At 38.2% G+C, this 16,855-nt stretch overlaps 1 protein-coding gene across 1 annotated transcript in view; it reads left to right on the top strand.

Annotated features, from left to right (window-relative positions):
* The window catches only part of CSMD1 (CUB and Sushi multiple domains 1), a gene marked incomplete at both ends in the record, with an annotated part of 1,257,610 nt that overhangs the window by 762,491 nt on the left and 478,264 nt on the right, over positions 1-16,855 (top strand). The window contains one exon of the mRNA XM_082305706.1: positions 3,476-3,588. Coding sequence (XP_082161832.1) covers positions 3,476-3,588 — 113 coding nt within the window. The remainder of the gene's footprint in view (positions 1-3,475; positions 3,589-16,855) is intronic.

Here is a 16,855-nt window from a genome sequence, read left to right on the forward strand (position 1 = left end):
ATGGGAAGCAGCGAATTAATTCCTTGTTTTGCTTTGTTTGCGTGAACGGTTTTTGCTTTGCTTATTTAAATGTTCTATTTTTATTTTACTTCAATTATTAAACTGTTCTTATCTCAACCCATGAGTTTTCTCCCTTTTACCCTTCCGATTCTCTACCCCATCCCACCTGGGGGGGAGTGAGCGAGCAGCTGCGTGATGCTTAGTTGTTGGCTGGGGTTAAACCACGACAATGATGCACCTCTCAATTGGTAAAGCTCAAACAAAATGTTCCTCCTCTTCCTGCAGCCTCAGAAGCAGCACTGCATTTTTCTTTGTGGGACTGGGAGGGATCATTGTGTCATTTATTAGTTGAGCAGTGGTGTTCAGCCTCTCTATTGGTGAACATGGAGTTGCATTTTGTATACGAGAAAAATGAATGGCCGTGTTTTAGGGACCTTTCCCCAGATTTTGTATCTTTTGCATCAGATGTAGCATTCAGCTTTGTGGGACTGGAAACAAACTTTCCTTGGCAGTACTGATTTTTACTTTTCTCCAAGGAGCACACCTGTAATGTTATTAAAATTTTTGTTACATTTTGACATTTGCAGTGCGATGGAGATATTATATTCGAGTCCTATTCCCTGATAAATAAGACCTAAAAATAAGTAAGAAGGAAACATCATTTTTTCATACTACCTTCAACTATTGTGTGAGTTACAGATCTGCTTGCTATACCAATTCGGGCAGCAATCTACCACTTTCAGCAGTAACTATATCCACCTCTCCTTTTCACACACACCTTGGATTGCCTGCCCTTCAGAAATTCCAGTTAAATAGTCAGTTAACATGTAAGGAGTAGTTTTACACTGTATCCACAAACTTTTATATCTGCCATTACTGGAAACTCCGATGTTGTCCGTGGGAAGTCCCACTTGCACATAATGAATGCCACAGAGTGAAGTACTTAGTTTAGGGGCACCCCCTTTGATGTAAACGTGTGGGCCACAGGATTGCAGTCTAACCCCCCCCATTCAGGATTTGTTGCCATTTCTGAATTTATGTAGTACAGTGAAGAGGTTTTGAACGCTTTACAGAAAAATCATGTCATGCACTGGTTATAAGCTTGCTTCCCAAATCAGCCTTACAACTAAATTAGCCACTAAGTCACATTTCACTTTCATGTTTTCTTCAGTTAAAACACAAACAGCATCGCTGGTAAAGACATGTTCCTGTCTAGTACCCAGTAGCATAGAAATCGTACTGCTAAATTAAAACTCTGATAAAATAGGTTTCTTAAAATACTCTCCGAGTGTCATGTTCATATTATCATTATCTTTCTTAGGATAATGGGAAGATTTGAGACTATTTAGCTGTACCTTGTAGAGTTCACATAGATCTGAAAATATTTGTGTGTATTGTGTGTCTGGGAAATAGCTGTTTATTAGAAATGCAGTTAATGAAAGATCTGCTTTGAATGTGCTTTTATAATGATGTTCTTTTACTCTTTTATTAATGTACAATTCAATTAATATAACAATTTAATATTCCAGCCAGGAGTTTTGCAAACTTTGAAATCCAGAGCTCTGGATATGCCAGATAGAATGTTACTCCATGTATATTTCATTTAAAAAAGAAAACCAACCCCCAAAGCACTATTTCTAGGAGATAAGTATGTGTATGTGGACAAATGAGTTATCAGTTCAGTGATATGAACTGCAGCCTATATATAGTAAAAACTTTTAGATTTAGCGTATATTGTGTCAGTAGCTAAGAAGTACTAGCAAATTAAATATTTTTGGTATTCCGCATATGTTTTTTTTTCTTTTCCTTTTAATTATATCACAATAGTTTCTATAGGTACAGCCAAATTCTAAGTAGCTTTGAAACAGCAAATGCCAGCTCATAGAAGTATTTATAGTGCCTAATCTAAGGAGTTTTTAAAATACACTATGTTCTAAAATGGTCTAAAGAGTGTATAGAAGAGTATGTAAAGTATAAAAGTCCAGTTGAGTGAGATGTAGAAACATGTACAGGCTTGAATGTTTTGACCAACACCTGTAAGAACCATTAAATGCCAGTCCCAACATTTTGAAATGTCTAAATCCTCCTTTAAACAATCCTTCCTTTTTTTCAATCAAAGCTGTTAAAATAATTTTAAGTAGAGTTTTGTTGTTCCTTATTTTTTAACAGCCAGATGAAGAAAATGAGATTATAAATGAGAACAGAAATTTCTCTGAGGTAGTTTATATGTCCTAACGGAAAAAAAAAAAAAAGTTCTATTAAGAATTTATATATGTCAGTATGTTGGTCTTATTCCATTACAGAAAGAAGAGGGATTCAGCCATGACTCCAGCATCAGTATTTCTTAACATGATGGGTTTCCTAGTAATCTAGGATATTTAATGAAACTCTGAAATTGTATATTGCAATGAAAAAGGCATCTATATCACTACATTGATTCATTTCAGAGAGACAAAATCTTATTTCAGTTTTTGGTTTTTTTGTTAGCTCTGATAATACGTATTATGTCTACTCTAGTTTGGCAAACATAACCTCACACAGGTTACCCCTTAGCTGATAATTTCTGATATTGATCAGTTTGGGTTTTGTTTCAAATAATCAACATTTTTGAAAGGGAGAAACTGCATTTCTTGTAGTTCTCCAGAGTTATTCAGAAAAAAAAAAAAGTCTAAATCTGAAACTTGGAGTATGGTCATACAAAAAAAGCCACCTGGTAAACTAAGACATCAGTTACTATCAGGTACTCTGTGGTAACTACTTGAGCGTGTTCATACTAACAAATGATGTGGTGCCATAATAGACTATAGTATGATCCAAAGTGGCCCAAGGGCCTGTTGCCTATATTGGACAAATTCTTTGTGTGCACTCTTTCTTCACAATATGCATAGTTATGCAAGCTAGTTAGCCTGCATTCAGTTGTGTTTAAACTTCTTTTTTATTAAATATGCATAGGAATTAATACACACAAAAACAGTTCTAGCAGGATAGTTATGTACCAATAATTTGTCACCCAAGCTTACCATTAATTAGCGCCCATAACTCTTATTTATCCTTTCTTAACACCTAAGGTTTGGTTTTCTGTGAGGTAACTGACACAGCAGAGAGTCAGATGATGAAATTTTGTCATAAATGAATTTGCTTATTTTTTGCTGAATGATTTGACACGCGTATGCATACATACACACACACGTGCACAAGATTGCTTTTCTTCTTTAATTCACAAAAGAGTAGTTTGGAGATAGAAGTTTTGACCATAAGATGGCTAGCTGTAATGAAAAAGAAAACATTTCTCTCAGGATAACAGTTACTAAACTAGTAATAAATTGAGGTTAGATGACAGTGAATCATAGGTGTCAAATACATTGTAAACAGTACAACAATATATTTTGGCTATTTTCTTGGGTGTTTTTTCTTCTAAGTACTGTACACAATAATTTTTCAACCATTTACATTAGATTCTTTTTTCTTTTTCCAGGTTGACTGGTATGAATCTACCTTCTCCTGTTATCAGCAGTAAGAACTGGTTACGACTCCATTTTACATCTGACAGCAACCACAGACGAAAGGGATTTAACGCTCAGTTCCAAGGTAGGAAATGTATACAAGTGCAGCAAAAAAGTCCTTTACCTTTAAGCATTGCTAAAGTGGCAGTGGTAGAAATTTGTGTTTAAATATCACGGATGTAGTAAAGAGCTGACTCATACTACTACTGCTCTTACACTGTTATCCTTGTGTGATCAGACATCTCTAGGGATTTACTTTTGGAAGAAGTATCTGTACTTCACATTGCAGTTTGCTTTAAGTATGTATTTGCTTGCTCGCTTTTTCTATAATAAATTGCTTTGCATTCAGTCTTATCTTTGCTTTAAAAGCATGCCTGGAATGCAACTTGCAGAAAGTCAGTTCCACACAAAGGCATGCCCCTATCTAAATATTGTCTTCCTTTATTACTCAAAATCTAACTCTTTTCCGGAAGCTACGTTCACCATTTGGAAATTTAGCTCATCCCTAGCATAGCATAAATCATATTTCAGGCTCCTACATAGATGTACGTATACAACTTTAAAAGAAGACAAGAGGATGTCAGTGTTGCTGTCAATTGCTGCTTATGTTCACCAAGATAGTTATTAAAATGTAATTTTTTAGAATGGAATCTTTATTGATTTTTGTGCTTCATAAGTCATTACTCAAGATCAAAGACACTGTTGTTATATTGAAAATAGAAGAGCTTCTTAATTTATCTATGCCTTTAAGTTCTGTGCTTACATAAGCTGTTTCAACCATTTTTCCCCACATACCATCAAATCATTTATGAATTTAGACTTTCCTTTTTTCCTGGAACTGTAGGGCCTGTATCACTTTAGAAATGACAAATACACTGCAACAACTGTGTTTCTGGTGACTATGACATACACGTGTAATGCATATAAAAGCATTTAACAGACATAGTTCTTTTCTCTTTAAAAAGATTTTAACAATTTTATTAAAAAAAGAAATCTATGAAATTCCGCTTTATTTTGGCAACTCAACACAAGTATGTATTCTGTGATCCTTTGCACTTATAACTTATTTTTACAAAGTTTACTGAGGATGCATATATAATACCACTATTGGTGACTATGAATTTAAATGCACTGCTTATGTTAACTCTGTGCCTTAAGCCTATTAAATGGAGATCACAAAAACAATGGGGCTCATCTTGCTGATGCACCAGAAAACTAAGAATCAACAGAACAACAAAGAAAAGTTTGGAATAGAATAACCAACACTGAAACTGACTTTTTCGTTCCTTTTCAATACATCTTATGTCTAGCCAAATACTTGCCATGGAATTAAAGCTTTAGGAAAATGTCTGGGGAGATCATTATTTCAGATGTATATCTGTTGCTCTGCATAACATGTCGGATATTGGGTGTAAGGGTAAACTTCACTGATAGAATACTGCTTGTGAATGACAAGTGGAAGTATTTTATTCAGGTTCTTACAATTATGGAAATGTCCTTTCTTAATTTAAATCATCCTTTTAAAATGCAGGTTTATACCATGTACTATATTAAATGCAAACATATCTGAATTACATGAGCCACAGCTATGTATCTTATCAGGGTTGATAGCAATGAAATAAATTCCTATGTTAGTGATATAAGCATTATAAACTAGAAGACAGTCTTTCAACACACGTATAATGAAAATTCAGAGTGATATCAAAATCTGACTGACAGCTTCATTAATACCTTTTTGTTACACAGCTTTAGTAATTCTTTCTATTACATGTGTATTTGAGAACTAAGCAATAATTCGGTATTTTATTTTAAGCAGAAGTAACAAATGATATTTATAGCTACGGAAGCCTACTAGTACCACAAATCACAGAATAGCAGAGGTTGGAAGGGACCTCTAGAGCTCATCTAGTCCAGTGCCCTCCTCAAAGAAGAGTCACCTAGAGCAAGCTGCCCAGGACTATGTCTAGATGCGTTTTGAATACCACCAAGGTCGGATACTCCATGACCTCTCTGGGCAACCTGTGCCAGTGTTTATCATGACAGTAAAAAAGTTTTCACTTATTTTTAAGTGGAATTTCCCGTGTTTCAATTTGTGCTTATTGCTTCATGTCTTGTCAATGGATATCACCATGAAGAATCTGGCTCCATCTTCTTTACACCCTCTCATCTCATCAGGTATTAATATGCACCAATAAGATGCCGTCCCCAAGCCTTCTCTTCCCCAGGCTAAAATGTCCCAGCTCTCTCAGCCTCTCCCTTATGTTTTTGTTTTCAGAAGTTTTTTTTCTGCTAAAATTCAACAACTTTGGTAGATATTTCCATCTTACATGCTTTTCTCAAGTAAGATAATTATTTGAGCCTATAATGAAAACAAAAGTAAAAAATCCTGTGAAATATGTGCCCTTGTTTTCTGGTGGAAAACCCTGGCAGTGATAGGATGCCTCTAATGTCCAATTGTATCCAGGTGCCATTATTGTATATGTCCTCCTGACAAATCCCGTAGTATAGACTATACAACTCCGAGACCTCTGAGAAACATTTTCCTTATGGGCAACTATTCCAAATAGTTTAAACTGACTATTTCAGAATGCCCACATATAGTTGGGATTGGTATGTAGTTGAACTATCCTGTGTTTGAGACAGTTAAAGTAAATACATAGACTTTCTGAAGGAACCATTAAACACTCACTTTACTGATAGACAAGTACACATTACCAGTCTGACCAAAACCCAAGAATCTTTTTGATTCTTCTTCTATTTTCCCAGGGTTCCTAGATCTCGGGCAATATCCTCAGGGCATTCAGGACTCCGCTTCCCCACATTACTTAGACTGCTTTCTTCTTTTATTTCTTGCTTAGAAGGAACAGCCTGTCCTATCTTTTTGTGATTGTTTGCTTGGTTCATTCATAAAGTGATTTTTTGTGTGTGTATGTGGTAAAGCTATATAATTATGCCGGACAAGAAAAATAGTCTCCATTGTTTTGGGAAAATAGGAAAGACAGTAATTTTGATTGCAGACCTTAGATATTAAATAAAAGCACCTATTACACCTTGCCAGATAGCAAGTTATTGTATTCTAGAGTCCTTATAGCACATAGATTTTTTTAATAGCTGTCCAGTATAAATGTTATTGACAAAACAAAATTACAGAAAGATATTCCTCAAAAAGTGGTAGCTTGTGCATTTGCAAAATGCATCATAAGGACTGTGGTGGGCTGACCTTGGCTGGATGCCAGGTGCCCACCAAAGCTGCTCTATCACTCCCCTCCTCAGCTGGACAGGGGAGAGAAAATATAATGAGAGGCTCATGGGTTGAGATAAGGGCAGGGAGAGATCACTCACCAATTACTGTCATGGGCAAAACAGACTTGACTCAGGGAAACTAATTTGATATATTACCAATCAAATCAGAATAGGGTAATGAGAAATAAAACCAAATCTTAAACACACCTTCCCACCACCCCTCCCTTCTTCCTAGGCTTAGATTTACTCCCAGTTTCTCTACTTCTCTGCCCCAGTGGCGCAGGGGGACAGGGAATGGGGTTGCAATCAGTTCATCACATGCTTCTGCTGCTCCTTCCTCCTCAGGGGGAGGAGTCCTCACACTCTTCCCCTGCTCCAGTGTGGGTCCCTTCCACAGTGTGCAGTCCTTCAGGAACAGACTGCTCCAGCGTGGGTCCCCGGCGGGGTCACAAGTCCTGCCAGCAAACCTGCTCCAGTGTGGTCTCCTCTCTCCACGGGTCCACAGGTCCTGCCAGGAGCCTGCTCCAGGGTGAGCTTCCCATGGGGTGACAGCCTCCTTTGGGCATACATCTGCTCCAGCATGGGGTCCTCCACGGGCTGCAGGTGGATATCTTCTCCACCGTTAACCTCCCTGGGCTGCAGGGGGACAGCCTGCCTTCACCATGATCTTCACCATGGGCTGCAGGGGAATCTCTGCTCCGGCGCCCAGAGCACCTCCTCCCTCTCCTTCTTCATTGACCTTGGTGTCTGCAGAGTTGTTTTGCTCACATATTCTCACTCCTCTCGCCAGCTGCAGATGTGCAGGTTTTTTTCCCCCTTCTTAAACATGTTATCACAGAAGCACTACCACCATTGCTGATGGGCTGAGCCTTGGTCAGCGGCGGGTCTGTCTTGGCTGGCATTGTCTCTGTCAGACATAGGGGAAGCTTCTAGCAGCTTCTCACAGTAGCCCCCCTGCTACCAAAACCTTGCCATGCAAACCCAATACACAAATATATGTTTAGTATTTTTAATACAAATCCGTTTGTTTTGATCTTACACATCTCTTGTGGTTTCACTGGGAATTAGGTTAAGAAAGACTGGAATACCTCAGTCCTGGAAGTCACTACAGGTAATGATCTCTCCCCATTGTTTATCATACAACAGTTATTCAATGTTTCCTTTCCCATGCAGATAGCAGCTGCTTCTGGCTCTACTCAGTCTGTATTGTTTGGGCAAATGTGAAAGAATGCCTATTTAATATGTGCCTCAGACCTCTTATTTCATTAGTATAACAGCCTCTTTTGAAATTTTTGTATTTTGAAAAGTGTTTTTGTAGTATTAAATTTAATCGCTTTTATGGTAGAAAAAGCATATAGTAACAAATTATAAACTTAATGAACTTAAGTTATAAACTGATGAAGGCTAGAACTATGCAGGTTTAACTCATCTTTAGATGGCTGAAAGACTGATTGAAGCAGATTAAATTAACATTTTTTGCTAGTCTACTTTGGCCTGTCTTTACAAGTGAGGGGTTTAATCTTGAGACTTTTAGTTTTGCTTCCAAAAAGTAGCAATCATCAAACTAATTGGAAATGAAATAGTACCTATTGTTACTTACTCTTTTGCGACTCTAAATTCTGCTCTAGTTTGGAACAAGTCACTCTGCTCCTACAGAGCGAAAACTGCTTCATTTGTTGAAGTTAATCAGATTTAACTTAAAATAATCCCAAATATTATTTAATAACAATAACATACAGCCAATGTTGTTATTTCATTTTTATATCTAGTCATGAGATTGTGTGAGTTACAGAAAAACCCCAACCAACCCATACCAAGAAGAAAAAAAACCAAACAGAAGAACCCCTGAAAGAAGAAGCGCACACTGTTGAATAGGGAGTTGCTGAACTCAGCAGCCCCATGACCCCAGATGCAGTCAGAAGCTGGAATACAGTGCTATATTCCCAGTAGACAAACACACACAAAGCACATGTATACACCACACGTTTATACTCTACTCACATCTTGCCACACAGATTAACGCTGACGGACATACTCAGTACTCATGCGAATACAGAAGGCACCAACAGCCTCATCCTGTTTCTCCTCTCTGGCTCTCCTCTCTGATATGGAGATCTGTTAGTTTGAAATAAATGCATGGACAATGTGAGTCCCTTCAGCAGCTGTGCTGAGATACTTGGTCTTCCCAGTAGCTGTCCCTGGATCCCAGTCTCCCCAGCTGCTGTCACCTGGCCATGTGAGTCCCTGAGGCTGCAGCCCCACTCCAGTTGCTGGTACTCAGACCTACATGTGAGCACACACAGGCACGCACACACAAATGGTTCTCAGTCAACCCCCAGGCTGGTCTTCCCAGCAGTTGGCTGGGACCTTATGGCCCCGCCAGTAGCCACCTCCTCCAGGTGCCTCACCCTTGGAGACACACACGCCCCCCCACCCCACCCAGCTCCCAGGCTACTTCACCTACTCACCAGCTCATCTGGCTGGATCTTTGGCAGTGCTCACACACTCACTTGCACACCCACACTCACTCGAGGTGCTGCACCACAGACAGACAGCCCTCCAGCCCATGGTCTGACTCCAGTCGCTGCACTTAGACACCCGTACACACACGCACAGAGAATCGAGTCCCTCTCCCATGGAAAGCATTAGAAATTGAGTTTAATCAGGAGACAGGACAGGCTGTGCTAGTCAGGCACAAGGCACTGTCACACAAGTGTAATGACCAGCCCCGGTTTACACACAACCAGCCCCTTCCATTCCTTTGTTCCTATATTTTTGCATATCTGTTCCTCCCCAAACTACCTTAATCCATCCCTTTCTCTGACATTTGTTCCTCCCCTAAATACTCCATAATCAGCCTTGTGCAATCCCAAAATGCTCTTCTCCTGTACCCCATGATGAGCCCTGTACCCCTGGGCAGAGACTCCCTCAATCTGTGACGTGACTGGAGAGCTTCTGGTGTAGGGTGTCCCCAAGCCCCCGGGGCTGTGGATCAGCTGGGACAGCCCCAAGGAGGCTAGGGTAGAGGTTGTGTCTCTGCATTGGGTATTGTGGTTCCCTGACTTGCCCAGGACCCTCTGAGTTTCTTCTGGGCTTGTGGAGATGGGCCTGCGATGGACTGATGGCTCCTGTGATGGTCTTGGGAAGAGCTGGAGCAAGGTGGTATTTGTCTCTCCCACCTGCCATCATCTCCTTGTGCTCCTTTGTGTGTGCACAGGTGAGCTTTTTATTGCCCAACCTAACATGTCTAGCAACATCATTGGCTTTTCAGAAGTAAGTCAATATGGGAGCCAGCACAACACACCTCTTTAAGCAGCACCGGGATAACAGACTTTTTTTTTTCCTTTTCCTAGTAAGAATCCAGATTAACAGACTTTTTCCACAGTTAGCATACAGATACTTTAATTATTCTTTTCAACTCATATCAAATTTATACCATATTTATTATCATGTTATGGCTATATCATTGCTGTAACTTGGCCTTTTCCACTCAACCAAAACCAATACTAGCAAACAGCCAATTTAATTTTCTTTTCTTTGTTTTTTGGACAGGCAAACAGAAATATTATAATTTATTCCATTAAAATATTGGAACTACCAATTAGATTTTAAACAATGCATAGTTCATTTAGTTGTTCAGCAAATTTTTCAAATTTAGGTCTTTCTAACTTACATTTTTGCAATATTTAGTGCCCTGATTTTTAACATGGTCAAGAAAACGAGCTCACTAACATAAAAAATTAAAGCAGTATATTAGAGTTACATGCTTGAATGCATTAACTAAATATAGTTTTAAAAAGCTTGGGAAGCTGAATGTGTAAATAAAACAATGTAGTATAAACGGTATGCCTCACTAGTGGGTGTTTGGATTCCCCTCTGAATCATATTTATTGTCCCATCTTCCATCATTCCAGAGTAGAAGTTTAAAGAAAATTTTAAAATTTTAAAAATGAACAGGTATAGAGTGAAGGGTTTGTTTGTTTTTTTTCCTTCCCCCCTCATGTTATTTTTTTTTAATTTTATATCTTTTGATGTTGTTTTCATCAATAAAAATAGTTATGCCTCAATTTCCCAGTGAACCTGTGGAATTTTTTTTATACTTTCAGAGTTTCTAGACAGGAGGAGGCCTGGTTTTAATGGCCCTGAAAACCACCAGAACAAATTACAGTGCAATGACATGCTTTGCCTTGTCTGCTTCATGTCTGCCATATCAGCCAGGTTGGTCTCATGGAAATCAACACTCCCAGTGGATATAACTGGACTCGGGTCTTGTTCTGCCATGTTCCGTGATGGCGTGGCCATGGGGAAAAGATGTTACATTCACTCAGTTGTGAACTTCTTGTTTTCCATCCCTCTGCCCTCACCTGTGCTGATATGCAAAGACTGTATATATTCAGTGGGAATTGCAGAGTATATGATTTGTCTTATGCCAGTGCTTCATAACTGCATAAATTCCCCAGAGGTGAAGTAACATTAACAGTCTCACTATGAGATGAAAACCTAGCATTTCCCAGCAGCAAAGCTTATCAGCGTACACAGAATGACTTAGAAGGTGTGATAATGAATCCCCTGTTTTTGCATATTTACAACATGTATACTATGCTTGTTTAGCTTTTGCTTATTTCCAGAACAATAGAAGAATGTTGTTCTAATATCTTTGGGTTTCATTTTAAGAGAAAAAACCACAATATCTTTTTCTATACTAATTAAAACTAATCTCCTTAAGTTAAATATTTATTTCAAAAATCCTAGAAAGAGAATAAAATAAGAAAGTTTCCAAAGCAAAACCTGATTAATGGGTGTGTTCTCTTTTACAGTAGAGAATCAGATCTCTGTTCTAGAGTGTTTCAAATTAAGTATGCTATTTTTGGCAAGTTATCAGAGATGTTCAAGGCGGTATTAGGTATTTTGATCATTATGTACCAGAAGTTATCTATCTGCTGTGTTTGACTACCTTGAATAATTCAGTATTTAACAAACAGATAATCCTGAAGTCAAACAATGAATATAATGAGGCAGCTGAAATAAATGTGTACTAATGGAAAACCATGAGTGAAATAATGTAAAATCAACAGCTAGGTAAAGCAGTTCTTTCAATAAATTTTTGTAATTCAGTGAGTCTGCATGTAAGTGCATGTCTATCCTTCCTACACATTCTTTAAAACCTTAGAAATGGTGTTTGAAATAAGTTAAAAGAATTTGTGCTATTTCCTTGATGCATGATACTTTTAGTCAGGGGTTTCAGTTATAATTGTCACTTAGAGTAAATTTAGAAAAGAAGATTAGTAAAAGCAATTGATAAAATCAAAAAGCCAGAAGAAACTTATTTTCTAGCTCTTAAGTGATGCTGAATGTAATTTCCCATTAAATAATACTAAGGCAATAATTTGTATTTTGTCAAATTTTATTATCAAGAAAGTAATCCAGTCTTGATATGAAAACATCAGCAAGTAGATAATCCACCATCTCTCTTGACCATTCTTTTCTGTGGTTAACATGACCACTGTTAGATATGTAGTCCTGTCTTCTCAATTGCATTAGTCTGGTTTGATCTTTCTGTGTCCAGTAACGGTGTGATGTTTTCCCTCAACAGAGTAAAAAGCTTTTTGTTAACCTTATAATTCCCCTTTTTGAAGCACCAAGCCACCTCTCAATCTCCTAGGTAAACTAAGTAGGTTGAGATCTTTAAATCTCTCACTGGAAGTAATTTTTGCCAGTTACTGCATTTTTATTGCGAGTTTGTACTATTTGAAACTTCCAGTGACCACTTCAGTGATTTTAGTTATCTTAAAATATCGGACTAACTAGTACTGGACCTACAGCTAAAACTACATTTAACTTTATTTCCCATGTGTTTATTTTTCTCCTACTGCTATTTTTTCTAAAAAAAAATCATGAACACTTAGGAAATTAATTAGCTAAGTCATGTTAAACTACATGACGTACCTTAGGGGCATAAATAAATTTTCTTAACTGTATTAGTACACCCGTCGTGGTTGCTGTAAGTAGACTACACTTGTTCATTTGTCTTTTTTATTCCCTTGGTTTTTGTTCTTTCACATTGTGTGTTTCTTCCTCACTTTGATAATGTAATTGCAGATTTCCCCACATCCTATCAGTACAGTCATTGTAGTATCGGAAAGTCATTTATTTTGAAAGTCTTTTATTTTGACTTGTTTAGATTTGAGAAAGACTGTATTAAACTGTTTTCCCAGAACTTTTGTTTAGTATAATTGATTTACATTTCAAGGACACTTATTAAGCTACGTGGTAAAATCTGTACAAGTATATAATGAGATAAGTTCTCAGAGAATGTTTGTTTATGAAGTAGAAGGGAATAAATCTTTCTTCTATTAAAAGTAAGATTCTTTTGGCCTAAGCTTCATATGAGACTGTTGATTGTGAATAGCTCCATTTTTGGAAATTAACTTAAACCATCCTTTTCCAGTCTGATTTTCAGTCTGTCTCAAAACTTGAGGCCCTTAATGTATCTCACATTGGAACCTGAGAATATAAAATACTCAACACCATTAATCACTGGCCTGTATTTTCTCATTTCTAGATTTAGGTTGTTTGATCAAAAAGGAGAATTTTATTCCAATAAAAACTATGTTAATGAAACCAATATTTGACATCTTATCTTCCCACGCATTGAAGATATATTTAGCCTCTCTGAAAAAAGCTTTGATTATTTTGCAGAGGTACTTTTGTCCCTGTACTAAATTTATAAGATATCCTTTATTAACTTAATGTTGCTCTATACCATGTGATAAGGAAAGAGCAGGAGAAAACATTCAGACTGTTTCTTCATGAATGTGGCATGTACATCCTCTAAGAGCTGGCAGCTTAAAATAGCTGCTCCTGTAATCATAGAATCATAGAATCATTAAGGTTGGAAAAGACCTCTGAGATCATGGAGTCCAACTGTTAACCTAACTGCCTGGTCCACCTCTAAACCATGTCCCTAAGCACCACATCCACACATTTTTTGAACATGTCTAGGGACTGTAATTGCACCACTTCCTCGGGCAGTCCGTTCCAATGCCTAACCACTCTCTCCATGAAGAAATTTTTCCTAATATCTAATATAAATCTCCCTTGGCACAACTTGGCCATTTCCTCTTGTCCTGTTGCTTCCTACCTGGGAGACGAGACCAACCCCCACCTCGCCTTAATGTCTCTTTAAAATTTGTAAACAAAGTAATTTGGCATATATGTTGAGTTCAGTACATCCTTAAGATAAGACTGTCTCTGTTCCTCCCATTTTTAAAGCCTTGAAGCTTTTTCTTTTTCAGTGTTTGACATTAGAAATAATCTTGGGATTTATTGTTAAACTGCCATCTCATAAAGGCAACATGCATTCTTCAGAGAGATTGGCCATCTTGTCTGTTTTGGTTTCAAAAAAAATATTTATTTTTCTCATAATTTAAAGCAAAGCCCAAAGGTTGATTTAGAATGACAAAAAGAAAATATATGTATCTAAAAGAACTACATTTACCAAGAGTACAGAAGAATTGGACCCTAGGATAAAGGTCTGTCCTCAAGACCCTCAGTCCAAACTTTAGGTAGAATTTCTCAGTGCCAACAGAGTGAGACATTTGACAAAGACTTAGATTACGTACAGATTGTTCTTAACACAAGGGCATTCTATTAAAAAGTCTTGTTACTGAGCCACCATATAGGAGCATATTGTTATGAACCCTTGATTCTTGGGCATTGTGAGAAGAAACAAGAAAGAGCTCATTAAAGGTGGAAGCCTGTACTTAGTTCCAATCAGGTAATACTTATTTCTTGAGTGTCTAGTAAAGTTTCTGTGTTGCTAAGAAGACTCAGGCATAGCTGCTTCATGATGTCAGCACTAAGCAGATGCCGATCTAGTAACAGCTGTTCATTCTTTGGCTCTTGTTTGGCATGGTGTTGTCCTCACTAAAACTATTCAAAATACTGTATTTGTGGTTGAAAAGAAGTGTATCATCTTGGTACACATTTTTATACATTACTGTTTTCCCAAAAATTAACTGCAAAATAAAAGATGACATTTAAATTGCATGTTGAAATACTTGCAAAGCAAGGAACATTCCCCCAGACTTGGTAGCTACTCTCTGTCAAGAATCGTGTTACACTCACTCAGTGCCAGGTCTTCCACAGCCCTTGTTCAAAGGCACCACTGTCCCAAGGCTACCCAGTTTCTAAGACAGTTGTTTTCTATGCTGTTCTGATGTAATGAAACTGATGCATCTTCAATGAACTTCATATATTCCAATGCAAAAATATGCATTTGGAAAATGTTGAAGAAAGTGTAGGTTTCACTAGTCTCTAAAAGAGCTAGTAGCAATACAGAGAGAACAGCAGGATGTGGACTTAAGATTTTAAAATAAGAGTATATGCATAAGTGATGGAGATATGCAAACTAAAGTACAGGTTTCAAGGAGACATGCGTAACTTATATGCAATCACAAAATCAGTTAGACTCATTCATTACTTTATATTTGGCACAAGCTGAAAGCATTCACATGGTCAGTTTTTGCATGGGAAGAAATTACAGACATCAAATAGTGGGATGTCAGCATTACCACACTTGCAGTTTCTTCATTATCTGCCATTGATTTCCATCCAAGTTCACCTGTGTGATGGATAACAGTCAAATGATCAGTGTAAGAGCTGTGTTTTAGAGATATTTTCAGTCCAAACTACAGATTTCATTCCTCTGCAAAGCCTGAAAAGATGGTCAAATATTGACTTCAGAATAGGATTTTCTGATTAACATTTTGATCCCCACTGAGTGGCACTATGTAGGATATTAATGGAGAAGAACCATAAATCAGCATTTGACACTATAGTTGAAAGACTGTATTTAAAGTGGCATTCAAACCAGGAACGGAGTGGATCTCGTTTTATGATTTATTTTTTAGAGACAATCCCTACGTACTACTACTCAGTGTGTTCTGTGATAGTATATATTCATTGTGCAAACTGTGTTGATACTGTTTTCCAGAACTGTGGAGGACATCTGCAGACATTGAAGACTTGATGCCTGCTGAACTGCTTTTATGATGATATATCATATATTGACAGCACAAAAGAGCTAGGGCAGTCCATCAGGACAAGTGGCCAGCTAAGCGATGTGCAGAAGGTTAATGGAAAACAGATGGCTGTGCTTCTTTTTAAACTTGCAGATCCTGTGTCAGCTTATACACATAGAATGAGAAAGATTTGTGTAAAAATCTATTGTGACACCAATTTATCTTGGGGCTGTACCATTTGTTCACTAGTACTGCATGCAGAGGTTTCCAGCACAGGGAGCAGCTGGAAGATCTGATAATGACAGACAGTACTTTGCTAGATTGATGGAAAAAGGAAGCCAACTGATCATGAACCTACAGCTTTTACAGGTAGCCATATAGTAGGAACATCTATGCCTGCTGTGAAGCGCTCTGGAGTTATAATACTGATTAGTAGGGAAGATTTTGGAAGCTGTTAGTAAGAGAAACACTGGGATAGTGTATTAGACAGAATACTCTTCAGGCAGGTGTCGTGGTTTAACCCCAGCCGGCAACTAAGCCCCACACAGCCACTCGCTCACTCCCCCCTGGTGGGATGGGGGAGAGAATCAGAAAAGTAAAAGCGAGAAAACTCACGGGTTGAGATAAAGGCAGTTTAATAGGGAAAGCAAAAGCCACACACTCAAGCAAAACAAAACAAGGAATTCATTCACTACTTCCCATGGGCAGGCAGGTGTTCAGCCATCCCCAGGAAAGCAGGGCTCCATCACGCGTGACAGTTACTTGCAAAGGCAAAATGCTGTCACTCCGAATGCCCCCCTTTCCTTCTTCTTCCCCCAGCTTTATATACTGAGCGTGAAGTTATGTGGTATGGAATAGCCCTTTGGTCAGTTGGGGTCAGCTGTCCCAGCTGTGTCCCCTCCCAACTTCTTGTGCACCCCCAGCCTGCTCGCTGGTGGGATGGTGTGAGAAGCAGAAAAGGCCTTGACTCTGTGTAAGCGCTGCTCAGCAATAGCTAAAACATCTCGGTATTATCAACACTGTTTTCAGCACAAATCCAAAACATAGCCCCATACTAGCTACTATGAAGAAACTTAACTCTGTCCC

This window comes from Platalea leucorodia (genome assembly GCF_965183815.1).
Source record: "Platalea leucorodia genome assembly, chromosome: 3".
NCBI classification, from domain to species: Eukaryota; Metazoa; Chordata; class Aves; order Pelecaniformes; family Threskiornithidae; genus Platalea; species Platalea leucorodia.